At 40.4% G+C, this 27,569-nt stretch overlaps 2 protein-coding genes across 12 annotated transcripts; one reads left to right on the top strand and one right to left on the bottom strand.

The window, feature by feature from the left end:
* Positions 1-523: 523 nt before the first annotated feature.
* git2a (G protein-coupled receptor kinase interacting ArfGAP 2a) lies at positions 524-20,415 on the top strand. Of its 8 annotated transcripts, XM_054773705.1 has the most exons (21): positions 524-889; positions 4,104-4,237; positions 4,442-4,554; positions 4,966-5,071; positions 5,148-5,234; positions 5,303-5,433; positions 5,833-5,927; positions 6,696-6,741; positions 7,097-7,148; positions 7,233-7,305; positions 9,293-9,390; positions 9,501-9,612; positions 9,932-10,074; positions 10,166-10,315; positions 12,950-13,198; positions 13,916-14,005; positions 17,406-17,488; positions 17,552-17,743; positions 17,888-18,019; positions 18,954-19,017; positions 19,136-20,415. In XM_054773705.1, the coding sequence occupies exons 1-21, from the start codon at positions 838-840 to the stop codon at positions 19,346-19,348; spliced, it is 2,415 nt and encodes an 804-aa protein (XP_054629680.1). In that variant the 5' UTR covers positions 524-837; the 3' UTR covers positions 19,349-20,415. The 8 variants fall into 8 exon arrangements, with proteins under 8 accessions (XP_054629680.1, XP_054629676.1, XP_054629674.1 ...); XM_054773701.1 differs by lacking the exon at positions 12,950-13,198; XM_054773699.1 differs by lacking the exon at positions 13,916-14,005 and having other exon boundaries at positions 7,100-7,148; positions 19,136-20,414.
* On the bottom strand, positions 20,204-27,248 carry tchp (trichoplein, keratin filament binding). Of its 4 annotated transcripts, none has more exons than XM_054773709.1 (13): positions 27,181-27,248; positions 26,731-26,925; positions 25,317-25,494; positions 25,192-25,248; positions 24,937-24,984; positions 23,930-24,094; positions 23,737-23,849; positions 23,589-23,655; positions 22,306-22,475; positions 21,906-21,987; positions 21,635-21,802; positions 20,447-20,578; positions 20,204-20,376 (listed from the first exon to the last, which is right to left on the bottom strand). In XM_054773709.1, the coding sequence occupies exons 2-13, from the start codon at positions 26,919-26,921 to the stop codon at positions 20,344-20,346; spliced, it is 1,404 nt and encodes a 467-aa protein (XP_054629684.1). In that variant the 5' UTR covers positions 26,922-26,925; positions 27,181-27,248; the 3' UTR covers positions 20,204-20,343. The 4 variants fall into 4 exon arrangements, with proteins under 4 accessions (XP_054629684.1, XP_054629685.1, XP_054629682.1 ...); XM_054773710.1 differs by having other exon boundaries at positions 27,010-27,231; XM_054773707.1 differs by having other exon boundaries at positions 26,731-27,231.
* Between the last annotated feature and the right edge of the window lie 321 nt (positions 27,249-27,569).

The following is a 27,569-nucleotide window of genomic DNA, read 5'->3' as shown; positions in this document are numbered from 1 at the left end:
TATGAGGGAAGCATCGCAGCCTTATTACGTCCAAACACTGATAGCCGTTTGCCTGGTTACATTTAGGGGGATGACGAAAATAGGATATATGGGAATCCACTTTTGAGATCATAACTTTTACCACTAATCGCCATGTTTACAGTTTGTAGCCGTGCAATACATCCCATTATGAATGGTCAGTTATTTTGCTTGTGATGCCCTGTGTCTATGCTAAAATGGTAAATCATAATGTTATGGGAGTGCTGTGAACTTGGGTAGCATTGTAGCGTCATTCTGTTTACATGAGTATAGACTGAATTGTTGCCCTCAGTTAATTACGCAAGGCTTGTGTATCACAACAAACTGCTGTAAAGCCGGGTAAATACATAAATGTTTTATTAAAGTTTTAGTATTTCTTTCTACAGTATAGAAATAAATAAATCATAAATATTCTTTTATTTAGACGAGGAGAAAAGTTCCCTGTAAGACATAGCCCAGGGTTTACGACACAAGTGTAACAGACGCAACAGACACTGAAGCTCTCTGTAGTGTTGCTGCTGTCTGTCTACCACCACAGACCGCAGAGCGTCCCATTAAACGGGCGTAGTGGTGTCCGCTAGCTAAGTGCTAAGTCAGCTAACTTTCAGACAACCACCATTATAGCATATTTATACGTAATGTCGTTATAATGTTTTGTTTTCTAAAACAGCATTGGGTGTAGCGTCTCGGCGTTTTGGACTCCCTTTAATTGGCTAGCTTTTAGCTAACGCGGAAGGCATCTCCAGGGAGTCATCAATGACCAACGTGTCGGCCAAGATACTGAGCTAATTTCTACAGGCATTTCTTCCATTGTTAAGAATGTCCAAGCGAATGAGAAACACGGAGTTGTGTGCAGACTGCTGTGTTCCAGGTAAGCAAATACAGCCAATCAGTCACTGCAACTAAATCACTTCAGTTCGTATCCGTTCTTGACACATTGACGTGTGGTTTCTTCACACCCCACGCTTCTGGTTCTAATCGGATTAGCAATGCACGGCTCACACACACTCCCGCCTACTTTACAGTTACAGTAATTGTACTGTCTGATAAGTTTAGTGTTGTTGACATATATACTTGTACTAGCTCCTATGGACAGGATACTTTTAGATCCGAAAGGGCTGCTTCCGCTCAGTCTTAATGATCAAACAGTCGTGACAGACCAATACACCAAACGATCTGCCTGTGTGTTGTTAGCATTTTAAACCATCAAATAACTGTATGTGAGTGGAATGTTTCCACAGAATGACACGAAGTTTTTTTTTTTTTACAATGGTATCTGAATGGATGTCATATTGCAATTGCACCATCCTACTGTTTTCCATCCATTCATTCATTTTCTATACAGTTAAGCCTCATTAGGGTGAGCTGGACTTTCAGCAAGAGATGGGGTACAACCTGGACACATACAAACAAACAACCATTAAGTCTCCAATTAACCTATCATGCTTATTTCTGGGATGTGGGAGGAAGCCGGAATAAACCCATGCAAACACAGGGAGGGGCTGCGAACTCCACACATGAGATGTTCCGACAGAGATTCCAACCTGGATCTCCAGACTGAGGCTGACATGCTTACCACTAGGCCACAGCGCGAGCCCTATTGTTTTTGTTTTTGTACACATTAGACAAGCGATCATATTTTGGCAAATTTCCTTTAAGCTTGTGTGTGGTTAAAAAAACAAACAAACAAATGCAGCTGAACATGTACAACCAAAAGCCAAAATGTCATATCAGAACAAGTGATATTTGCATGCTTATGAGTGAAATCCCCTTTCTTTAGTTGTGACGTGATGTTTTTCAGCAAGAACAGGAAGCCAAGCAGGATGCTAAGTGAATTGACCGACTGCTTTCATTTTGGAAGTCTTTCTGAGGGGGATATCCTGTAAAAATATACATTAAAACGGCACATAGGAAAGCATCATTAATTGATAAAGACAATACGTGTATACCACCAGAAACACTCTCATCTCTGATGTTTGAAGGCCATCACAGCAGCTGGCCTTGCTTGCCCCTCCCTGTTCCTGTGACCAGTTGTTGTGAGTGAATATTTTTAGATTTTCAAGATCTGCTATTAAATTTAGCAGCACTCGTTGAGGAAAGGGTGAAAGAGGCCCGCCAGTACCGAGGTCACACAGGACAGTAGTTTGGGGGAGACTCTTAAAACCACGACCCAGGCGCCATGAATGCAACCAGTAACCCCCACAGCTGTTCCCACTACACTTCAGCTGCTGTCTTCTCCCAGCATCAGCCAATCAGAAGGCTTCACAATTTATTGGCTATTAAGTAGAGACGTATGAATTAACAGTGTTTTTACTGTCAGATGCAGAAGGACTTTTGAATTAGATGAAGTGTTCTATGCTCATCATATTTATTTGTGTAGTAATGTTAAAGAGTGCTAAACTGTGCAACCTCCGGCTACATTTCCTGCTAGCATCACAGCAATTCATCTGATTTGCTTCAGAATCACAGCAAACTCTGCTTAAATGCAGAGTCCAAAAGTCCATCTCCTTGTTTGAATGTGTATGTCAAGTTGTACCTGCTCCCGTTGACTAATTATCTCTGCCAGGAAGGCTGTGTTCGGCGTGGGTTTGTTCATTGTTGTTCGTTTGTGTCCAGTCCATAATTTTTGAGATTAGAACCTTCATTTTTATGATTGATGCCAGAAAATATAGTAATGACTAAGGTCTCCATTATATTTTATCTGTGTATGGGTAAAAAAAGGTAACAAATCCTACCATATCTCTGTCAAATCTAATCTTACTTCAGTGTAATTTACCAAATATATGTTGTTTAATTTTATCTGCATCTGATGCATTTGGCAGCAATGCATATTTAACAAAGGCTGCAACTAACGATTATTTTTGTAGTCCATTAATCTGAAACTTGTTTCGATTTATCGAGTAATCAGTTAGGTATAAAAGAAATATGAACCAAACACAAACTGTTAATGGTTTGGTCCGCACGCAACATGTCAGCCTAAAATTTCGATCCTTGTTTTCCAAAGTGAAAGCTGATGTGTGTGAATATCTTGTTTGTATGAAACAAAAAAGATGACCAAGGAAATGAAAACTATTCACATTTGAGTCGCTGAAATCAGGATATTTACATTTTAAAATAATAAATAAAAAAAGGATGAATCAATCACCAAAATAGTAGTACTAGATTCACTGGATAATTGATTAATCATTGATTCTTCGAATAATAGTCGCAGCTGTAAATTTGACATTGAAAATCCTATCTAACGCGTTCAGTTGCTTGTATTTATGTAAAATGTCAAATCCCATACAATGAGGGTTTAGTTTGTTGTGCAGTTGATTGTGTTATAATTTGATCCAGGGATGGATCAAAGAAATGGGTATTTGACTACATTTGCTTGATCAACTAGTAAGAAAATTAGCAGATAAATTATTTTTTCAAATAGTATTTTTAATGGTATGGGAGAATCCCTATCTGAGAACTCCTGTTTCCAGGGCAGTGTCATATCAAGCAGCATAATTTTTCCCAGAGGAGTGTCTATGTGGATGTAACTCAACTTTTCATAGCTGATGTCATGTTGGTCTTCGATAGACTACAAACTAGTTGAGAGTAAACCAACATTGCCGCTGCTGATTGGACCCAAGTAATACACTCCACAGTTTGCCTCAGTTGCTTCAAGACATGATTCATCCGCAACCAATTCCACACAATGGACATAAATCTTGATGATAATTCTGCCCATCCCTTCTTTGATCCATAAGAAATTTTGAAAAAATCCACAGGAAATTTTGGATCAGGATGAAAGTTTTACATTTTATTTTAGCTTTTAAGATCCTGGATTACAAATGTCCACTCCCTGATTTTGTCTGTGACAAATGTTGCTATCTTGATGAAGGTTTGCACTCTCTGACTGCTGTAATGATAACAGGTAGCATTGCAATAAAGAGACACTTTGTTATGTATGCCTGTGGTCGTGCGCGATTAGTTTTTACCTGAAAAAGATGACATTAAAACCTGGTCTTTGTGCTTGTTTTTAATAGGTGTCTTTGCCTTACATCTAACACTGACAATGGCAGGCCAGTGTAAGTGTTGTGTTCCCTCCTTTACAGAACCCCGCTGGGCCTCAGTGAACAGAGGAGTGTTAATTTGTGATGAGTGCTGCAGTGTTCATCGAAGTCTGGGCAGACACAGCTCCCAAGTCCGCCACCTTACACACACGCCATGGCCTCCTACACAACTACAAGTAATACCTTTGATCCTCATATATCATTTTTTGAGACAAACCTAATATAACGCACATTAAAATGAGCTCTCTGCTCATTTGTTAACTACTTAAAATAAAATACAGTTATACATGAGAAATATTGGTTTTACCTCAGGATGTTTTGCTGCAGTGTTCTATGTCTCTGGAGTAGAGTTCAGCACGTTTCTTCTTCTTTTCACCTAGATGGTTCAGATGTTGTACAGCAATGGTGCAAATTCAATTTGGGAGCATTCACTTCTGGACCCAGCATCAGTGATGAGTGGAAAACGTAAAGCCAGCCCCCAGGATAAACTGCAGTGAGTTCCTATCAAAGTGTTTTGTGAAAACTGACTTGTATACACATATATTGTGTATCCGGAGTGCCTGCCCAACCATCGAGTATTAAATTACTTAATTTTGTTAGCGGCTTATTACAGAAAATGTTTCCGAGCAAGCTGTTCATATTTTGTCCTTACTATGATCTCATAAGTCTAATTTGCATAAGCATTGGCACATTTGCATGACAGGACAGGACAGCTCCCCCCAAACCGGCTACTCTGAACAGGGTTAGAGAGCATTTTAGGAGTGCTTTACTTCTTGATCCTCAGTGTATTTTTTTTAGCATGTTACAGACATGACTGTTTTTATAATACTATATGTCTCCTTTGAGGTTTCCGTGCTAATTGTTTTGTCTTTTGGAACTGTTTTATTTTGTGTGCTCCTCATAGCCCCAACAAATCAGAATTTATTAAAGCCAAATACCAAATGCTGGCATTTGTTCACCGCATGCCCTGTCGGGAGGATGACAGCTCAACAGCCAAGGATTTAAGTAAGGTGAGTTGAAATGCTGCTTATAAGGCAAATTCTACATCAGTTAATTTCAAATCTTACCTTTATCTCTCTCTTTTAGCAACTTCACTCAAGTGTACGCACTGGGAATCTTGAGACCTGTTTGAGGTTGCTATCTCTCGGAGCTCAAGCAAACTTTTTTCACCCAGTAAGGTCTCCCCCATTTCCCATCGAGTCACATATTTGTATTAGTAGAACATGTTTTCTTTCATCAAGGAAAAAGGAAACACTCCCTTGCATGTGGCAGCAAAGGCAGGACAAGTCTCTCAGGCTGAACTGTTAACAGTTTATGGGGCTGATCCTGGTGCTCCTGACAGCAATGGCAAAACTCCCATTGATTATGCAAGGTTAGTCATGTGATTACCCCTCCGTAGACACACAACCTAAACATAAGGGTCTGGTACATTGTGAGTTGGGTGGCAGTTGAGGGCAAGCGCCTGTGCAACCTGGTCTTCGGTGGCCAAATTTGGTTCTTTGGACATGGAACGTCAGCTTTCTGGTGGAGAAGGAGCCTGAGCTTGTGCGAGAGGTTGAGACATTGCAACTAAAAGTCAGACTCACCTCCGGAAGAGGTGGTTGGGGACCGGGAAGTCTGGGCTTCTGTACTGAGACCGCTACCCCTGTGACCCAAACCCAAATAAGCAGAAGAAAATGGATGGATGGTGTTATGTGATTATGCTCAGTCAAGTCCTGCTGGTTCACTACTTTTTTAAGGGCTTACTAGTGTTTTAATGTATTCACCTTAGGGAGGCGGGCCATCACGACCTGGCAGATAGACTGGTGGAGATTCAGTATGAACTGACGGATCGGTTGGCGTTCTACTTGTGCGGGAGAAAACCAGGTGTGCTGCAGTTTCAGAGAATCTTAAAGATAAAAAAAAGATAAAGATTAAAAAGTAGATAATAGTGTTGCTACATTTTTGGGATGTACTGTATAACATGGGGACTACAAGCAAAATAACTAACTACTGCAAGCAAACACAATCCTCTCTGGAATGTTGGTCAGCCTCTTGTCTGATTATTATTATTTTTTAATTTGACTTTTTGCTGTAGGAAATAATAGAAATGTGCTCAAGGGTGAAACTATCAACGCCATTAGATGATGCCGTTGTGTAATTTGCCTAATTGGCCATAACACATTCATGTAATAGACACTGTAGGCATACATGTCAACATTTGTATTTGGAAATAAGGGATGTTTTCTGGGAAATAAGGAAAACTAGGGGAGGTTTCAAAGGGAAGGAACTAGTAAAGTAAAAGGAAATAAAACATCACACAAAGGAGCTACTAATATTAATATAGCTATTCATATTTTAAATATATCTAACTGTTAGCATCGGCAATGGCTTGTGCACAGATAAAGAGAATGGCATTAGTGAGCATAATGTAAACAAAAGAGGTTTTAAAATAAGAGTCTCCACATAAATGTGCATAATCATGGATAATTCTTAACAGGTAACGCCAAATCTATACGTGCACTCCAAATGTATTCATGGCGGGCCACCACAAATATGAATGTATGGGAAGCACTGCTTTGTCCTACTGGTATGTACAGTAGTTAAGATGAGATGACACTTGAATACTAAACTTTTTTTTTCCCTTCATCTCAGATCATAAAAATGGGCAGCACTTCATTGTTCCGCAAATGGCTGACAGGTAAGCCAGTAAGCGTGGAAGAGTGTTTTTCATGTTTCACTGCAAAGTGAGGCAGTTGCAGTCACCACTAGCTGTGTCTTTGCTTTGTGGTGGCTTGTTGGACTTGCTGAAGCATTCACTGAGAAAGCAGCTGTCAGTTCTTTAGTATCTACAAATAAGTGACACTAAAGCCCTGCTAAGCTATTATTGTCGCAAAACAAGCCCAGTTCATTAAAATGGTGTGTTTGGTCTTTTGTTTTGCACTCTATTGATGGATAAGAAACATGTAAGTATTGGTCAAATGGCATATACTGTAGGTGAATGTTTCGTCTGACATTTTGGCAGCATGTTGATGAGAATTACTGTCTAACTGTAGCAGTTTAGATTTGTCCGAGCTGGCCAAGGCAGCAAAGAAGAAGCTGCAGTCTGTAAGTGATGGCGCAGCAGACATTATTATATTTCCATTGTGTCTATCCCATCATTAAAGCCCACCTTCCTTTTCTCTTCTGCAGCTGAGTAATCATTTATTTGAGGAGCTGGCCATGGATGTGTATGATGAGGTGGACAGGCGAGAAACTGATGCAGGTAAAGAATTGTGCAGTCACTGTTGTAACAAGAACTTAGAATTAGGGGTGTAGTGATTCGTTTTAATAAGGAATTTATTCGTATCATGATTCATGGTTTGTGATACGATTGAAGGACGGACGATATTGGTTCATTTAGAACGATACGATCCAAAACAATTCAGTAACTTTAAATCGATTCAGTAACTTTTTAGCCAAAAATTCTGAAGTGACTGAAATAAATACCTCGATACCGGACAGTGCAGGTGAAGTTGCCTAGATTCCTGTTGTTTTTTATAAGGGAATATAAATTAATTATGGCTATAAACAAACAAGCAAACAACAATTAATGGCAAATGCATTCCCCTTTTATTAGAATAAAGTGCACCCAACACTTCAGGTTGAATTAACAATTAATGAATTAACAGGTTGAATTAAATCAAGTCTGTGATTAATTACATCTGATGAAACATGACTTGAACTTTAATTTGATACCCCATTCACTTCTCTACCACAAGTACAAGTCTACCACAAACTTGTGCTCTTTAGAGGACGTGTCTGCTTCGTTTATTCCATTGCACATGTGCAAACCACACTGTAACCCTTGGCAACGACAACAGTCGCCTTTACATGACGTCATCAGTGCGTCCCACTCAACAAGCATGACTAATCGACTTACGCCAAATCAACCTATTACACGAGTAACTTGTAACGTATTTATCATTAAAAGTGCTTAAAAAACACACATCCATATAAAGCCTGCCATGCTTAAATCCAATGCTTTATTTCCCAGTATCGATTCAATCGATTGCTTACCTTTTAAACGATGTTAAATCGATATATGTAGTCCGGAATGGAAACTTGTTCAACTACACATCGATGTAGTTGAATCATAGAAATATAAATCGATGCATCGATGTAGTGGATGAATCGTTACACCCCTACTTAGAATGATTGTGTAGTAAAAGTACCTTTACCTTAATTGGTATATCGTTTATCGCTGTTAATTGGTCATGGAATTTCCATGAAGTAGGATTCCTTACTTATTATGTTATAAATATTTTGATAGTTAGATCATAGGAAACCTGTTTACGACCTTATAAATAAGTTTCTTTAACATTATTAGAGCCCTCTAGACATGAAATAACACCCCAACAATCAGCTTTACTCTCGTATTACCCAATATAGTAGACATATTAACAAAAAATAAGTAATTTAAGACATAATTCTGACTTGTGCCCGTGTGTATTGCTATGAATGTGTTCCCAAAGGGAGCAGAGTAGCGGGCAGACAGGAAGTGATGTTGAGGTTCAGTGTTGAGTTTTAGCTTGGCGTGGGTTACGGCCGCAACAGTAGCCCGTGTTCTTATTAGCGATTTTTATTTGGGATTATTGTGCCCGTTGTGAGCTAATTCTAATTTGGATGTCTAACGGAACATTCCAGTAACATTACTGACACCTAGTGACCAGTGTAGAATGCTGCATATCATTTGAGAATCTTTGAATGTGTCCTCTGAATGCCTTATATTTGTGTTGTACTTCATTTAACCATTGTTTGCTTGAAAATGCTTAATTTAGGCCAAAATATGTAAAATTAGCTTCAATATGCTTAGTGTTTGACTGATAATAGGCTGTCTTCAACCACAAAGCAGCATGATTTATTAATTATTAAAATGTGATCGAGCGAAGCTGTGAAATTTGGAGCACAATGTGGTGAGGCATGACGCTTTGCAATAATGGCAAAATATAGCATTTTTACGGCCGGGTTTGTTGAATGTGTTGTGACAGCACACTCTGTTTTCGTGGCGTGTTTGGCTGTGGGGGATGGAAGCTTACACGTGCTTGAGAACACTCATGCTGTGAGAAATAAGTGCAGTTATGCCTCTTCCCCAAAATTAGTATGAGAAAGTGTTCTTTTTCTGTCTTGTATACTAATTTGTGTTTCTATGCACACTCATAGTCAAAATAAAACTACTGAGTTGATTTCTTGTTTCTCACACGCTATTGAAGTGTGGTTAGCCACACAGAATCACAGCGCCCTTGTGACCGAGACAACAGTGGTGCCTTTCCTTCCTGTCAATCCAGAATATTCATCCACACGAAACCAGGCAAGTTAGAATCTTAGAACGCTATATGTTTCACTTGACTTTTACATTCTGATCTCCAAATGCTGAGGCAACTCTCTTCTCCCCCCCCCCCCCCCCCCCCCTTGTCTCAGGGACGCCAGAAACTTGCCAGATTCAATGCACATGAATTTGCAACTCTTGTGATTGACATACTAAGTGATGCAAAGCGGAGGCAACAAGGGAATTCAGCGGCCAGCCCTAAAGGTGAGAACAATAAGACACGTTTCCACCAAGCCGTATGTGTTACTGCCCTACTATATTTTGGGGGGTTTCCATGGTAAAAAAAAAATGAGTTTGGGAGAGAATTGTTAAACAGAAAGGGGAAGAATAAAAAAACGTGTATGCCACACAATTCTGGGCGACCCCCATTACCTCAGTCGCTGGTGGGATGTCAACTTTATTTACATTTCCGAGCTATCGCCGTCCATCCTACATCCAAGCCATTCCTACATGAGTTGAATGTATTTGAAAAGCTTAATGGTACACGGAATAAAACGCTCAATATGCATGCTTGTCATTGCAGACAATGTGGAACTTATCCTGAAGAATCTGCCTGCCAGGCCAAGTAGTGATAGCCAGGATAATGACCAGCCCGATTATGACAGTGTGGCGTCTGATGAGGATACGGACCAAGAGGTCCCTTCAAGTAAAGGTGATAGGACTAAGGTAATGTGGTCCTGCTTTCTCAAACTGAAACCCTGAATGTCACAGCCAGATGCACCATTCCAACAATTACCACATGTTCTACTTCCAACAGAGCCTGGACTCAGACCTCTCTGATGGACCTATCACCATGCAGGAGTACCTGGATGTAAAGAACGCCCTCTCGGCCTCCGAGGCCAAGATCCAGCATCTCCTGAAAGCCAACAGCAACCTGAGTGATGAGCTGCGGCTGATGCAGAAAAAGGTATCCGCTGGGCTCCAACAATAAGATCACTAACAACATCAAGGGCCGAGACTGAGTCAGAGAGGTGGATTGGTGTTGGGGGTCACAGCGGCCCAGCCTGTGCCTTGTAATTAGGGTGTGGCTATGTGAACAGGAAGGCTGCAGTGACACCCTGCAGGTCCACCCTCTGTTGTTGGCCAGCATGCTCACTTGTACTCACCATGAGGGGAGATTACTCCGGTTCATTTCACAATTCTTTATTATTTAATACTGTATTACCCATCCTGTCACATGTTACTAACAAGCATGTTTTTACAAAAAAATGCATGTTTTTACAAAAAATGCATGTTTTTTGCTTTTGTTTTGATCCCGTACATAGTTAATGATAATTTCAATTGTATGTGTGTGCCTTGCTTCATCACATAAACTGTGTGCTCATAGTAATATTTTTTGGATGTTTCGTGCATATAGATGCATTGTTTGACAAATGGTTTTCAAATGGTTCATGGCAATGTACTGTGGTGGTACTGTGGTATAAAATTTAAATAATTGTACCTACCTACATGCAACATGCAGCTCAGTTATTTAGTAACAGCTAGCTTTAGCAGGAGTGTGTTTAAAATGATACATTTGGTCCCCATATTTCACTTTTATAAAGAATAGTTTGTCTATAAGGTTATTTTTGTTAGCGTTGTCTGTTTTGAAAGAATAGGCTGATCACTTTTGGTAGGGATTGCGATTTGCACAGTAAACTTGGTATTGATGTTCTGATCCAGCGTTTCCAACCAAATCACACAAAGGTCATCACTGTTCCAAATTATTATGCAAATGATATTTTTCCCTGATTTTGCTAAATAGTCAATATAAATTAGTCATCGTAATTTTCAAGTCATCAATCTTTAGAGTACAACTTGAATGTTATTGAACAAACATCCCGGTATTTTTTCAAAAATAAAAACTTCATTTCCACATTATGCGCAACAGAGTTTCAAAGCATTGGTTGTTAAGAACCGAAAATGGTCATCTGTTGAATTTGCAGCACAAGGAGATCATATTTACTATTTCAATCACTAACATTTTAACAGGCCAAGCTACATGTTAATATAAGATTCCTTCTTTGATATAACCGTCACAATTCTTACATTGAACTTGTGAGTTTTTGGAGCGTTTCTGCTTTAATTTCTTGGCATGATATCAGAAATAGCCTCCCACAGCTGTTGCATTGTTGTGATCTGCCTCCCACTTTCACAGATTTTTTTGCTTGACGATGCTCCATAGGTTCTCAATTGGGTTGAGGTCAGGGGGAGAAAAAGGGGGCCAAACAATGAGTTTCTCTCCTTTTATGCCCATAACAGCCAGTGACAGAGAGGTAGGTATTCTTTGCACCATGAGATGATGCATTGTCATGCACGAAGGTCATTTTACTACAGAAGGTATGGTTCTTCATATCGTACCATGGAAGAAAGCGGTCAATCAGAAATTCGATATACTTTTCTGAGGTCATTTTCACATTTTCAATGACCATAAAGGGCCTACAAGCTCTCTCCCAATGATTCCGAGCCACCTACTTGCTGACATCACAGCCTTGTTGAGATATACTGAGATATGAGATATGCTCTCATCAGTAAACAGAATTGTTTGAAAATGAATCTTCATGTTGGCCGACTGCAACTGTTTCTGTTTGTGAATATTGGTATATTTATGTTATGCATAATATTTATGCATAATATTTATGCATAACTGCAAGCCTCTGGAGTATCCTACACCTTGAGGTTCATTGGCCGTCAGAGGCACCAGCACCTTCAAATACCTGTTTACTGCTTTGTAATGGCTTTTTAGCAGGTGCTCTATTGATTCGATACATTTGTCCTGCAGAAACCTTTCTAATTATGCCTTTATTAGTACAATCCTGGCTGTCATCTGAATCAGCCACAAATTTCATCCCCGTACGAAAGTTTTTGTGAATTATTGAATCTTTTTATGTCTTGTCCAAGGCATTGCAGCATTTGACGCTTTTTTGTCAGCAGAGAGATCCTTTTTCTTTGCCATATTGCTTGAAATCAGTGGCATGCTTAATAATGTGGAACACCATTTTTAAGTAGTTTTCTTTTAATTGGGCTCACCTGGCAAACTAATTATGACAGTTGTGCAAGATTGATATCAGTAATCCAAAGAGCCCCGAGGTACAATGCCATCCATGAATTTCATTGAAAAACAAAAAAGGTTTACGTTCATGATACTAAATTCCTATTTGCATAATAATTTGGAACCCAGTGTAGTGTGGTGGTAATGTAAAAATGGTCCTCATATAGTATGATGAATATAGTTTTTTGGCAGATATTGTTCAAAGGCAATTCAAATCCAGTGTGAGTGCTGACATGCACCCTAATCTAGAACGGTGCAACAAACTGACTTCTGTCTTTAGCATATTCTCACTGCTGCTAACTCTTGAGTCTGTTCTGTAGCTACATCTTTGACTCCACTTTCACCTGTCACCTAGCTATGCAAACAGTCCTTTGCTTGCTTATCACTGGCTTGTTAATTTAAGCTTGGAAAAAAAGACACTCCTCCCATGATGTTCCTGTGACTTGAAGTGGTTGAAGTCTTGCTTTGCCGAGAAGCTCCTCTTAGTGTGTTGCTGACCGTCTCTTCCAGCTGCAATCTCTGCAAAGTGAGAACACCTCTCTTAGGCGGCAGGTCACAGCCAATATCTATCAGACTCCCGGCACGTCAGACTTCCCTGACCCCTCCAGTCCCTCAGCCCTGAAACGCCGGCAGTCTGCTCGGGCCAGTCGGCCCATGTCTATGTACGAGACTGGCTCTGGCCTGAAGCCTTATCTCCCTAAAGGGGAAAGTCCTTACCCAGAAGAGGCTATTCCCACCCTGCAACCCTTCCCACCTCATGTAAGTAAGATCTGTTCCCTGCAGTCTTTCGACCCCCCCTTTTCCCCCCCTTGGGTCCATTTCCACCACTCCATGTCTTCACCCTGTTTGCATCTCTGTCTCTTTTTACCATCTCTCATTTGGTTCTTCTTTCTTGTCAATGTGGACTTCTTTAAAATCACATTAATTACATCCACTCACACATCATCTTGTCCAGTTCTGTTACGTTTGCAAGGTCAACAGCAAGGTCATATCTGTGGTTTACTGGTGTGCTGCTTGTTATTTTTGGACATTCATTAGTTGTTACTTGCTTGCAGTTGCTGTTAAACGTGATATTCTTTGCTGTTTTGTATTGTCTTTTATGTTGATGAAGCATTAAAACAACCATACAAAGACTGTGTTTTTGTACTGCATGACAAACTCATGAGCTCATCCTCTTTTCCTTTCTGTTTGCTTCAAATTAAGATGCTGGTGTGGTCATATTTTAGGACATTTTGCTACCCAACATGGAAAATCTCAATAATGTTTAAGAAAAGCAAGCCAATTATAGGTTTTATGAACTATTATTTGGATTATTCCGATATGTATTTTTTTAAACGAACCCTGTAAACAAGTATAGTACACTTGAGAGGCTTAATTAGAAATAATCAAAATTGTCTTTCATTTTTATTTTTCGAATATTTAACAACGATGAACGATTTTTGTCTTCTTAAAATGTGATTTGAACCATGTCTTTAGAAGGAAAGGGGCGCTTACGTGACCACCTCTTCATCCCTCCCCTCATTTCCGTCCGCCCTGTCCTGGTCCAAGGATGAAAGTGATCTAAAGGTTAAGTACTGCTTCACGTGGGCCTCACCTTGCAGGGCGCAGGACGTCCACTGGGTGCTTTTATCACTTTCTTCCTCCCTCACACTTTGTTGATCTCTGCTCCCTGCCTGCCCTTCTGCATGAGCTGCCGTCACCATCAAACAACACGCTTTCATCAGCGTCATCCTGACTGGCTGTCTTAACAAATGGTCAAAGTGAACACACTTTTTTCCCTTCTTAGTGGAATTGCATATCGAAACCAGTGTCAGGAGGGACGAAGGTCTGTTTTATTTACATATGTATTTTTTTTACATATGTAAAAAAAAAAACTACACTGACTGGCCACATCAATGACTAAACCAATCATTCTATTGAGATCTCTTACAAGAGCTGTGAGATGTTTGCCCTTTTCTTGCAATTGACTCATCTTCTACAAACATCTCTCAATTCTACCGCAACTACAGTAATAAAAACAGTTAAATTAACAACTCCCTGACAGCCTCCATCAAAAGTGAGCATGATTGGATACCGTCATAGTTTGTTCACATTAAGACAGCGTACTCTGGTCTGGACCAAACTGGTATTTTTGTCATCGGACCAAAGGCTTTCATGACACACTGTAACTCAAATACTTGCCAGCGAAAATGCCTTCTGCTCGGTATATAAATACATACATGATTTTTATGATATTTTTATATTTAGATTTCATTAAAAAGCTTCTAAAATATACTTTAAAAGAGCGCCTTTGTCACTCCAACAGGGGGGTATTTTGTCTAACATATTTGTAATGTATCCAAGCTGTCATTTTAGCACTGGTTCAGTTGAGCTCAAGTGAACCAACCCGCACAAGAGTTCACTTGCAAGCACTCTCAAGTGGTCTCCAACCACTTGCTTGGTGCACACCAGGGTTCGGATTACCCCATTGGACCCTACTCGCAGAGCAAACGGACCAGAGTTACTTTTAAGCGAACCAAACGTGGCAAGCGTGAACGCACCGTAAAGACGTAATAAGATAACATTGGCTTACTGCTTGTATACTAGTGAGCCCAACTTTAGTGTTGGTTGCAAAGCATAACTAGAAAGTGTTGCTGAATGATTTTGAATGAGTCATTTTACCCTTTTTTTTTTTTTTTTTTTTAAAAACCCTTACAAGGCACCTATTATGTCAGTGAAGGCAGAATTTCATTTTATTGTGCTGTTGTACCTCAAAGAAGTGTCTGTCGGAGATTTCCGTCAACTTCTATTACTTAACATTTGTGTAAACGTATTCATGTTGCTGTTTCTAACAATGCAAAGCCACATTTCACGATCGAAACCAGCATGTTCCCACTTCTTCTGGGAACAAACGGCCGATCTACTATAGGTACGGTCTGGAATATTGCTTTTATTTTAAGCCCGACCATATTTGAGGCTTACAGTTAAGCCGCCGTTATTATACCCCAATCTAAAGGGATTTTTTTCCCTTTGTTGAATAGCTGGAAATGATACCAGAAAATGATAAACGAATGTAAGAAATTGTGGAAAATATTCACAATTTTCAGTGTTTTGTTTTTACGTTTACATACCGACAGTGTTGTGGAAACACACATTTAGTGCGGCCCAGGGGCAATTAGTTGCCCACATCTTATTTTTATTGACCCGCAGCACATTGTAGAAATAAAATTAAACCAAAAAAAAAAAAACACCCAGCAAAAATAGGGAAAATAGATCAAAAAGACAAAATGTAAAGAGAAGCAGCTGAAATGTTGATACTAAAAACTAACAATAACACAAAGCTTTGTCTTTGAATATATTTATATTATATTTGAATTCATTTTCTAGTACTTCCAGGTCAGACGTTTGTATTTTGTATGGTCACATTTTGCTAAATAGAAGTATCTTTTATTCCAGTTTGATGTTGCCATCCTTCCGTTTGAATGGGTTGAATTTGAACATCCACTCACAATGGCGATGGTTTATGTCTGAATATTCATTTAATAGCAAATTTAAGAGGAGGGTTTAACAATCATGATAGCGCAGTATCCCAAGTACAAAAATACATACAACCAACGATAAAGCCTCATTTTCGCAGGCAAAAATGACATGTTCAAGATTAAACACTATTAATGCACAAAATAATCATCAAACTTACTTATTTGTTCATATAACGTACACAGAGCTTTCTCTCTTCTCTGCTCCGTTCTCCTTTCGCCATGAGGCGTTCAGGCGCACTCGTAATTGTGAGTGTTAGGTGCTAAAAATGTATATTTTTGACACATGGTTTGCTCCCCGTCCAAACCCTCTTGCTAACTTGATGTTAACTTGCTCCGATTTTGGATCAACATTTGCAATAAAAGCCACTGTTTTAATTATAGATTAGATTCAGCTCTGGAGCCCTCCCCCGTTTCTCTTCAATATGTCTAGCACACTTATTAAACCGTGTAGACGTTGGAGGTTCTTTCAAGGATGCTTGGCAGGAAAACATTATCAGTGAAGCATTAAGACATAGACATGTCAAAATGGTGGCCTTTCCAACAGTGGTTCATGTATGCTGTACATCTTACCTGTATTATCACCTATTTGTAAATTATTACCAATTCAGGGTTTTCTGCAGAAAAAAACCTGTGAATTTGCAGCTGAATGGCGAATGTGCGCGGATCCACTGTAGCTAAAAAATTTGTTCACAGAATGAGTAATTTTGGGTTTAACGCTGTGTGTGTGTGTGTGTGTGTGTGTGTGTGTGTGTGTGTGTGTGTGTGTGTGTGTGAGAGAGAGAGAGAGAACATGTGTGGGCTAATTTAATTTCTTTCCTTGAGCTCCTTGATCCAAGCCAGTCAGTAAAAATGTACACAAGTCCTATGAGGTTTGATAGTCCTTATGTTCATTGTCTTACCGAATGTGGAAACAACAAGAGTCCCGGTCAGTCCTAGTATATTGTTTGCGGGTCCAGTCCTCACTAGTTAGAAGAACAAGCCTTTTGTTCCATGGCTCTAATGTCATCCCATGTGATCATGGCTGTCTCATGGCGAGTGTTTCAGTCTTATTTATCCTGGCAAAGTGTAAACCTAAGTGGTTAAAGATGAAGCATCGCCTTCCCCCAACCTTCCAAAAACCCTTTTCAGTTTTTGCATTAAGTTTTCCATCTTTGGCAGTGTATGTAATCACTTCATGCTGACTCGTCTAAACAATGTGACTGTACTAACGATGACCATGCTGTAACAGCGTGTACTCTTGCTTCACAGCTTTGTTAGCTCCTTTCAAAGTCCTCGGCATCGCTTTTACTTGTTCATCTGACAGCTGGCAACGATGTCAAGAGTAAATGACACCTGTTTTTTTCCTTAGGGAGGTGATTGTTGTTGCACCACTGAACTTGTGCCGTCACCACAGATGTTTCTTCTTTATATTCCCCAATGACGTGCGCCATCAATCACTTCCTCCGCAGGCCTCCAAGTTGGAGAAGCAAAGCAGCATGCCAGAAAGTGACTATGACAATACATTCAATGACTCCGAGCTGGACGAGACAGGGTAAGAATACAATGACATCATCGACAGAAGTGTTTGCTCATAGCAGTGAGGTTTCCTCTGCAGTGTGTGCAGGCGAGCGAGGCTGAGGAGCAGTGGCTGGCTGGGGGAGGGAGGCTCCATCCCTGAGCTGGATGACACCGAGGTGGAGTTGGACCGCATGCTTCCCAGCACCGAGGACGTCATCCGCAAAACCGAACAGATCACCAAGAACATTCAGGAGCTTCTGCGAGTGGCTCAGGAGAGCAAACACGAGAGGTCAGAAAGATGAGAAGAAACAAATACATTTCCACCGTTCTGTTTCGAAACCTCCCGCATCCCTCGTTATTGGGTTCTGTTGACTTGTCTGGCATCTTCCTTCCTCTCCTCCTCCATATCCTCGGGCCTCACGCCTGTCAGCAGATCGTATGAGCGTGAAGGTGTGCGCCGCCTCAGGCACAGTCTGGGATGTTTCAGCACTCTGATGCCCTGGGCTGACAAGCCCTCCACCTCCCTTCATCCACTCAGCCTCCGCTCCCCTGATCCCTCCTCCTGGTACTCTGGCCTCTGTCCCTGTCTCCCAGGCATTGTTCGATCTTCCTCCGTCTCCACACTTTTTTTTCTCCATCCCTTACACACTAATGAATCATTAACCACTAACAATATTTCCGATTGTGTCCACTATTTGTGGCATGGGTAAACCTAAATATGCAGGACTTTGTATGTCAAGGCGTGTCTGCTCAACGTGAGAGGCAAAGAGTACTTTCAATATTAGTGCAGACCTGCCAACATGTACAAATTTACTGTACTCAACATGCAGTTTGACTCTTGAATACGCTTGTATGCTCCGCAGCTCTCCATTTTGTTGTGTTTTCCTGGTTTCAGTTTTGAGTTCAGTTTGTACAGTACAGGTAAATAAATAGAATGCATCATATAGAATATAGAATGTATTGTGAACCACTGCTTTAAAGGCATAAACCTGGATTGTGTCGTGAGTGAACAACGGCAATTAAAGACATGAGGCGAGTGTTCTGGAGCTAAATCTAATAATTACAACAGTCACTTTTATTGCAAAAATTGGAGGTCAACATCGAGCTGTCAGGAGGGTGTGTGGGCTAGGGGGTGGATCTCGTCAGATCAGGTTGTAATGTGTTGTTTATGCAAGTCTTATTTGGCTCTAAATATGGATGACGCCTATTATTAGATTACTTTTCCTGATGTGCTGACTTGTGAAGTTATTGCAGTGGAACTCTTTAATGTAAAATGCATTCTGTTTTATTTGGGATTAGAATATGTCGGAACACTTCTGTTTTTTACATAACAGCTCTAAACAGTGTGCTGCGTTGCTGGAAATGTTGAGTAGCATGGTTTATAATGTAAAATTACGTAGCATGTTGTTCCGAGTTTGTCATTAACAATAATCAACATTCGGTGTGGAATTTGGAGAAGTTGACATTATATTGATCTTATTGTTTTTGTCTCCTCACAGTTTCATACCCTGTTCAGAAAGAATACACGTGGCTGTAACAGAAATGGCTGCCCTCTTTCCCAAGGTAAGGACAAACCGCTCTTTTGTGACTGATGAACATAGAGGAAAACTGATCTGGCTCATCTTTGCACACATCTGCAGCCATTTGCACGTGTTCACCTATTTGTCACCTTCCTCTGCAGAAGCCACGCTCTGAGACGGTAAGAAGCTCTTTGCGCTTGTTGACCTCCAGTGCGTGCAGGCTTCAGAGTGAGTGCAGGAAGGCGGTGCCTCCAGAAAGATCCCCAGGAACGGACATGCAGTTTGTCACCCAGCAGGTCATCCAATGTGCTTATGACATTGCCAAGGCAGCCAAGCAGCTTGTCACCATCACCACTAAGGAGAACACCAACTGACAGCCCTAACTGGCCTGCAAAACTGCATACATCTCACTCCCTTCCTTCTATATTTTTAAATTATGTTTTTTCATAATGGTGGTGTATGCATGCTTTCATTTTTTTAAATTATGTTTGACAATTTGGGACAGATGGAAGGGAACACTCTGCAGCTTTACTAACTAATATTGTACTCACAACACAATTTCCCTTAAAGTAAAATCATTTCCACAAATGATTTAGTAATAGCTAAACACACTACTAGGAAATTCATTCAGTGCCACTCTACTTCATGTCAAGTTGAAAGCCATAAAAAAAGACCCACGATTTATGCTATTGCTAATACTCTTGCAGCCAAATAAGCTTCCCTTAATATCTTTTTGTGCATTCAGATTCTAATTTACGCACACTTACAAATGTTTGTGGAATATAAAAGCTCATTTACATGACTTGCCCTCTGTTGCGCCCCATCAGCAGTGGACTTGTCGCAGCCCATTTGTTAAGCCAGTCAATGCATGTGCCGCTCGACAAGACAACATTGTTGCATTTAAGTGACTTGTCTCTACTGTGCTCTCTGTGATGCAGTCTTATGTGCCGCTACAGCATTGGTATTAGCAAATATTTAGAGCAAAGAACCATGTGTATGTCACCGTGTTTGGTGCTCTGGTCTGTCTTGTGTCAATGTACAACATAATGGGATAGAGCAGTGGATGTCTCCTGTTTCCTGACTGTGCAGCACAACTTAATGACACAGGATGGAGTGAAGGGGTGTACTGTACTGTAAATGATGCAACTCTTGGAGTTGCAATTTCAAAAAAGGAATTATTTTCAAAATAAACTTAATTTATAAGTAAGAAAAAGGCTGTCTCACTGGCATCAAACATGGCTTTATTAAAAACAGTTCTACAAATTGAGAATTCAACTAAACTTAACACTTCTGGGCTCATTTAAAACAAGATGGTACACACAGGCTTCTTCATACCCTGAGGCAATAAAGGGGTTTTGATTTCAGTTACTCATGTCCATGCTACTCGAGGTTGCCTGTGAATCTGAAATGGAGATAAAAGTGTAAAAATTGAAATATACATACAACAGCCTGTCCTCTGATTGATGGTTTACCTTTTGCTGGCATCCTCTGTTGGGCATCCACTGCTTCTCTTGCCTCAGCGCCTCCTCCTGGACAAGATGGGCGTCTGCGTTTTCTTTCTCTTCTTCCTCTATCCTGCACTGCTCTTGAAGCTGCTGCTCCACCTGCAGGACATGAAGGTAAACTGCATTACAGCCACGTAGTGCACGTTAGTGGCAAGCTGTTCAGTCGCATACCCCTTCAGACATCTAACTGGTAGTCATGTAGCCCTTACTCCTGCACACTTAAAAAACTTTTGATATATTATTAAAACTATTATGACATATCTAAAAAAGAGCGTTTTAGCAGTGTAAAATGTCCCCTGGCAGGTTTGTCCTCTGTCTGGTGGATTGATTTCTAACAAGAGATGGCAAGCTGTGGTAGGCTTTGGTGAACTGATCTTGACGCTCTTTTGCTGTGCTTTGGTTTGAAACAACATGGAAAAATTCGGTACAAAGCAACTAATGTCACACAGAAACTTAATTTCCTTTTTGATTTCTGTACATTAACTCAATACGGGGCTTATTAGTGAGCCAAATGGACATATGAGCACATAGCATGAGATTATGCACCAAGCAAAAATGCATAGTAGCAGAAATAACATAAAACCTCACCTCTGTGCATTTACGCACAGCATTAACATTGTGAATAAGGACGAGGTGAAAGAAAATACCCAAAAGTCAAACACGAGTCTCAATCTGCGTCACACATGGAGTATTCAAGGACCGCCGAACAAAGTGTCTGCAACGCCCGAAGAGGATGCATTATTCGTGAAAGCATAAAAACTGTAGGCTTTCTAACACGGTGCATCCATTTAACAAACAAATGACAAGCTCGTACAGCTCAGAAAACGTACTAATTAGTCACAGCACCACTTAAGACCAGTTCTCATTCAGCAAATAATCTTGAAAAATCTTCACTATTAAACACTTTCAATGCACGTCATCATCTAACTTACTTATTTGTTCATCTAACGCACACAGAACAATGATCCTTTCTTCTGCACTATACTACTCAACTGGCTGTGGCTGTTCACGTGAGGCGTTCGAGCGCATTATGTAAATCTCAGTGTTTTTAATTTGTATTCACGTACCCCCTACGGCAACCTGCGTACCCCACTTTGGGAACCTAGTGTGTACATCAACACTTCTAATGAAGATATCCAAAACGTGACCATTAACCTCTTTCGTCCACGCTGTTTTATGGCTCTGCTCTTGTTCCTGGTGTCTCAGCTTCTTTTGCTTCTCTAGCTCCCGGATCAGCTCATCTCGGCTCCTCAAGGACTCTAATTGAGCCTTACGGTTGTTTTGCATCTTCAGCCCCAGCTGCTTCCGTCTCTCTGCTAGCACCTTTTACAAGAAAAACAAAACATGAACGCTCATATTGACCTTTCACCTGAGTCATTTTTTTTTAGATGCTTGTGAAATGTGGCGTAATACGACATGAGTGCACCTCATGCATGAGCAGTTCTCTGGCTTTTCTCTCCCTCTCCCATGTTGCTTCTCGTTTCTCCCACACATGTTGAGCTTCCTCTCTAAAGAGGGAGACACATATTGCTGTTTTTGAGCAGGCGTGTCCAAAGTTTTTACACCAAGGGCCACATACAAAGTTTTACCGCCAAGCTAATTTTCCAAAAACTACACATTTATTCATTATTTTGTTTGTTTCTCATGAAATTGACTTTAAAAAGTAATATTTCAACTTTATGCTACTAAAGTGATGCTATTTTTCCTCGTGAATTATACATTTTTTCTCTTAATATTTTGACTTTATTCTTGTAAAACTGCTGCTTATTTTTCTGTGGCACCCTGTTTTTGAGGCGCCCTCTTCAAGAGGGAGAGCTGGCTCTCACCTGTATAGGAGATCGAACTCGGCCTCCCGCTCCCTCTCCAACTGAAGCTGCTCTTCGATGACACGCTTCATCCAGGCAGCATCAGCAAAGACCCGCTCTCTCCTTGGCGCTTCCACCTCCTCCTGCTGCTCTCCTTCCAGCAAGGCTGCAATGAGCTTATGGTCAGCCTCCTGGATGGTACAAGAGCACAGTTTTAAGAATAAATTTAATCTCAGAATCTTTCTGACACTTTTCCAGGGAGATTGTAGCTTTCAGCAATATTCTCTTATTCTATAAACACTCATTCACATGAGTGGCAGCAATGCTGACTATTGTTGTTCGGGAGGACTATAGGATTCTAATTGGTTATATCTTTTTATACACATCAATAAGGGTAGCTCAAAATAAAGCACAAAATTAATCATAACCCAGCAAATTCTTTATTAAAGTGCAATTTCATATGGCAAAAAGATTGTAGAGGTATTGTCATTATTTTTAAGGTCCATATCCTAAATTATTCCTACTCTCGCTCAATATGGGCATATCCATTGTTCTAAATTTGTAGTGGGTAAGAATGCTTTAGATCACTGTCCTGGGAGGCACCAAAAAAAAGTTAAGGGGAGGTGCAGCAGCTTGAGAAAAATAAAGTAAAATGAAAAATGTAACTTTTCAAATTTACTAAGCCAACTTCAAAGGCAAAATGACCATTTTAAGCTCCTACAGGGGTAATACGAAAACCGAGGGGGAGGCTCACTGTGTCACACTTCAAAAATTCCTGCGAAAATGATGCTAGACATGACCAGGACTTTAGAAAGGCGGGTTGCACTCTCATCCAATTGTCCAATAAGATCAGGCATATGAATATTTTTTTATATGTAAATATGGACCTGTATCATTTCCAGTCATTAAAAAAATAACAAAAAATGCAGCTGGGATATAACTCATTTTGGACTTAAATGTATGTCTGAACACTTTCACGTGTGCGCGGTGTGTATATATATATATATACACACACACATATACATATACATATATACAGTATATATATATATACAGTATATATATATATATATATATATATATATATATATATATATATATATATATATGTATATATATATATATACACACACACACACACACACACACACACACATATATATGTATATATATATACACTAAATTATGGAAAAACATCTTCAGTAACTTTTCGTAAATACTTGATTAAAGACTGACTTTGCCATTGGTGTTCATAGTTCACAAAAGAGAAGTGTTTATTGAAAAAGCAGGAGAAAACGACTCACCAGTTCTTCCTGCACTTGCTGGGATCTCCTCCTAAGCTGAGACCGATACTGTCGGATGAGGAAATGCCTACATGGAGATCAATTCAAAGAACTTAGTGTCCATCCAGCCAGCACAAAATCTGAGCTCCTTCTAAAGAGCTTTCCTTACCGCATCTCCGCTTTCTTTCGCCTTTCCTCTATTTTTCTCCTTTCTGCCTCTATCTTATCCAGGTCCCACTGCTGGACCAGCAACGTCTCTTCCTCTTTCCTTAGACGAGTGGCCTTGGAGAAAGAACACATATACAGTAACTGTGGTGTTATTTTTTGGTCAATATTACTCCTCTTGGCTAGCATCACATTACCTCCTCTTCCTTCAGCCTCAGTTCTTCCATCTTTTTGCGAAGGTCTTCCGCTCGCTGACTCTCCTGGTCTTTCCTGTTTTCCTCTTCCTGTTCGATTCTCTCCAGAGATTGTCTTTGGGTCCTCTCGTATTTGTCTTGCATATCCTCTTGCGCCGCCACTTCTTGCTGTACATTTGTAGAGATGACAACTTTGTCAACTATGCACTACAGCACAGACTTAAGAATATTTTAGAGTGAATGACAGGAAAGGTGGTTGAAAAATGTCTTTTGCCAATATTAATAAGGTAAAAAAAAAAAAACACAAAGCCACTAAATGGTAGGTACTCTAGGATAATTATGACTAGGGCTGCAATTTCCGTCTGTTAGCAGCAATCCCTTTAAGAATGCATGAACGGGCTTCTTCCCAAAATTGAAGTAGAGAAGTATAAACAATCAACTGACAAACATCACAAACACTCTACATCAAATCAATGAGTCACTGGCACAGACTGCTACATGTGCATCACCAATACATAAATATGAAATAACAAATAAGTAAACTTCAGGGGCAGGCTTTGCGTTTGGCATCGGCTCGTCTGCTCTGGGGGGAGGGGCCGTGCCTTGTTTGATGGTCATGTTGTGAAGCACGTAGCGACATGATAAGGCCTGCGCTGGCAGGGCACAGTCATAGCGATTTGTAGTTTCACTGATCCACTACTAGGTTATGTGTGTACGCATGGTAAGAGTTGTGCATAAATGTACGCATTTTCCTACGTATAAGTGTAACCCGCCCTGCTTCACACTGCCCGCTCCGGGGCTTGACACAGGACCTCCACAATGGGAGATGAGAGCGCTGACCACATGGCCAAAAGCCCGGACTGTCGACCGCGTGTTCAGTGCAGCTCTCAAGGCAGAGGGAGTGAGGTTTGTCAACGTACACTTGCGCAGCCTCACAGGCTGGCATCCGTTACACAAGTACAACTGGTGGTCTAGCTCTAGCTAATACAGTAAATGCAATGTTTTCCTACCGGTTTCTGCTCAGATATTTGCTGATCTTCATGTAAGGCACTCTCAACCTGCAGAAAGCCATAGTGAGAAAGTTGAGCTACTGGGGAGATTTATTTTTAACATCTGAACCCCAAATCAAGCCACTGGATTTGTTGGAAATTCATAAAAGAAAACAAACATTGTTTATCATAGCAAGAAGCATATTGTCCAATACTTCACGCTCCCACTGTCCATTAATAATGAATAATAATAAATGGTAGTGCTAGTCTCGGTACCTGCTGCGACTCAGGCTTGTTACTCTTCCAGTGCTCCTTCAGCAGCTCTTGTGCCAGCTGAGAGTACAACATAGTCACATTAATAAGCACATTACATCGGCAGCAAGGAGACAGCTACTACCTACCTTTTTTCTCCTCTCCTCTTTTGATATGGAACGCACTGTTTCCATGTTTTCCAGCTCCGTCAGCTCAGCCTGCAGTTGTTTGTGTTCCTCTTCAAGCATGAGCCTAAGTCGTATCCTGCGCTCCTCCAGATTGTTTATTTTGTCCTCCTCCAGCCTTTTCTTACAATATGCCGACATACTGACACAGCACAGACACGAGTTGTTTGTCCTCAATGTTTACTAAATGTGTACTCCTAAATATACACAAGATGGACAAAGTCTATGGACACACAACTTATTTGATGAATGAATCATCAGTTGGGCTAGACCAGTGGACCCATTGTCAGTGGGTTGCAGGTCTTAATCTTGCGCTTTTATTATGAAGTGGATTTTATTATGCAGTGGAGTATCATCTGGTAATACTCCTATAGGTGACGACAATGCTCTGTAGTGTTCCATAAAACTCACTGTCCGAGAGGACCAACAATGTCTGCCATTATGATGTTAAATGTGCCAGTCCTTTCTCTTGTTGAGCCTTAGAAAGTGTTTGTAAGTATTTTACACATATTTATATCAGCTGTTTAAGTGGAATGTGCATCTTAGTTATCTATTTATCATATTTGGAGGTGTAAGAAATCGCCATGTAAAAATCACTATTGCTAATTGCTGGCGCGTGTATGAGATTTGCAATGTAAAATAGCATCGAGCTAGCACATTTGTTTAAATGCATTTCGTTCATGTTGAATGTCACAAAGAAATGATTTTGTATCTCATGTAAGTTAGAACTGGCATGCGAGTGTCTTCGTCACATTCACATGAACGCACAGGCGACAGTGCGCAGGGATACGGCGGGAGACAGATATAACGCCGAGCGTTTTGTGAGGTTTGAGTTTTTTGAGAAGGCATTTTTATGATGCAAATGTTTTAATCTTTTAAACGCCTATTGTTTTGAGAAGCCAAACTCTTTACTTAATTGTCCCCAGCAACTAAGTGGCACTAAGTTCTTCAGCACAGTAATCTGACCAGAACTGGACTGAGTAGACCAAGTGGGGGCTAAGTTGCTGTTATTGGACTACAATGCTGATGGGGATGTCATACAACTTCATGTCAAAAAATCTGAACTATCCCTTTAAGTTAAAAATACTTGTCAAATATGACAGTACTGTATAATCGTTTCTACAACATTTTTTCTGCATATTCTTTGCTCATGCCTGAACGAATTTCTTCCACAAAAAAGCAGCAACAATTATAGGGGGGCTTAGGAACTTTTTAGGGGGCTCAAGCCACCCTAAAATAGATCTAATTATGTTTGCACCGGGGTCCAAAAAAAATGAGCTGTGCGCCGTAAATGGCCCCCGGGCCGTAGTCGGACTGTGACACTAGCCTCTAGACTAAGAATACGTGTACATATACAATGACGTGTTCTAGTGTCTACCTCTGCGCGAATGAGTGACGTGAGGTCCAGTGGGAGTGCAACTGATTGCGGACACCCTGGTCCCGGTAGTACTTAGCGTAGAGTTCCAGCTGCTCCTGTGTGCGGAATTTTTGCTCCCTCCTCCAGGCGAGCTTGGCACCCAACGTCTGTTTGCGGTAGGGTATATAGGTGGTGAGGGTCGGCAAAGCCATGGTCCTGCAAATGCATTCATTAAACAAGTATTGTAAGAGCATAAAGCACACATCCATATGACGTAGATGTGTGTTTTAAAACGCATACACTTGCCAACCGTTAGCCTTGCACACGATCAACAAGACATAGAAAATACATTCTCACAAATGCTTATTTGTAAAATGCTGGGTGGTTGAGTGGCATTCTTCTCTCGGTATTTAACTTAGTCATCGTTTCTAAGTAAGAAAGGGACAGCATTCAAAAATAGCATTGTTGTACCTTACTCTTCCCTGCTTACCGCCGTTATGGTCTAGCTACACTTAAACCACTTCCTGGTAACGCTCACGCTACGGAAACTCAAAGAGACCAAAACTCGTATAAAAAGCGATTCGTTTGAAAAGGTGTACTGTACTGTACTGTCGTAGTGACTTTAAAGCAAAAAGACAGTATATTAGTAGTTACTGATATTTAAGCAGTTTTATTGTAACCTTGAAAAGTGGAGGTTTTTTAAATTTTTGGTCTTTATTTAAATGGCTCTGTACCACACCATTAAGTCAGCTTTGCTACTGATTGAGTTGAACATTTAAAATCTTAGGCATTTGGCATAGTTGAGCATCAATATATTTGCTATAGCTGCTTCTTTATATACATATTTTATTTACAAATTA

This window comes from Dunckerocampus dactyliophorus, chromosome 4 (assembly GCF_027744805.1).
Source record: "Dunckerocampus dactyliophorus isolate RoL2022-P2 chromosome 4, RoL_Ddac_1.1, whole genome shotgun sequence".
NCBI classification, from domain to species: Eukaryota; Metazoa; Chordata; class Actinopteri; order Syngnathiformes; family Syngnathidae; genus Dunckerocampus; species Dunckerocampus dactyliophorus.
The sequence above is the reverse complement of the archived record's forward strand: the minus strand, read 5'-3'. Positions and strand labels throughout refer to the sequence as shown.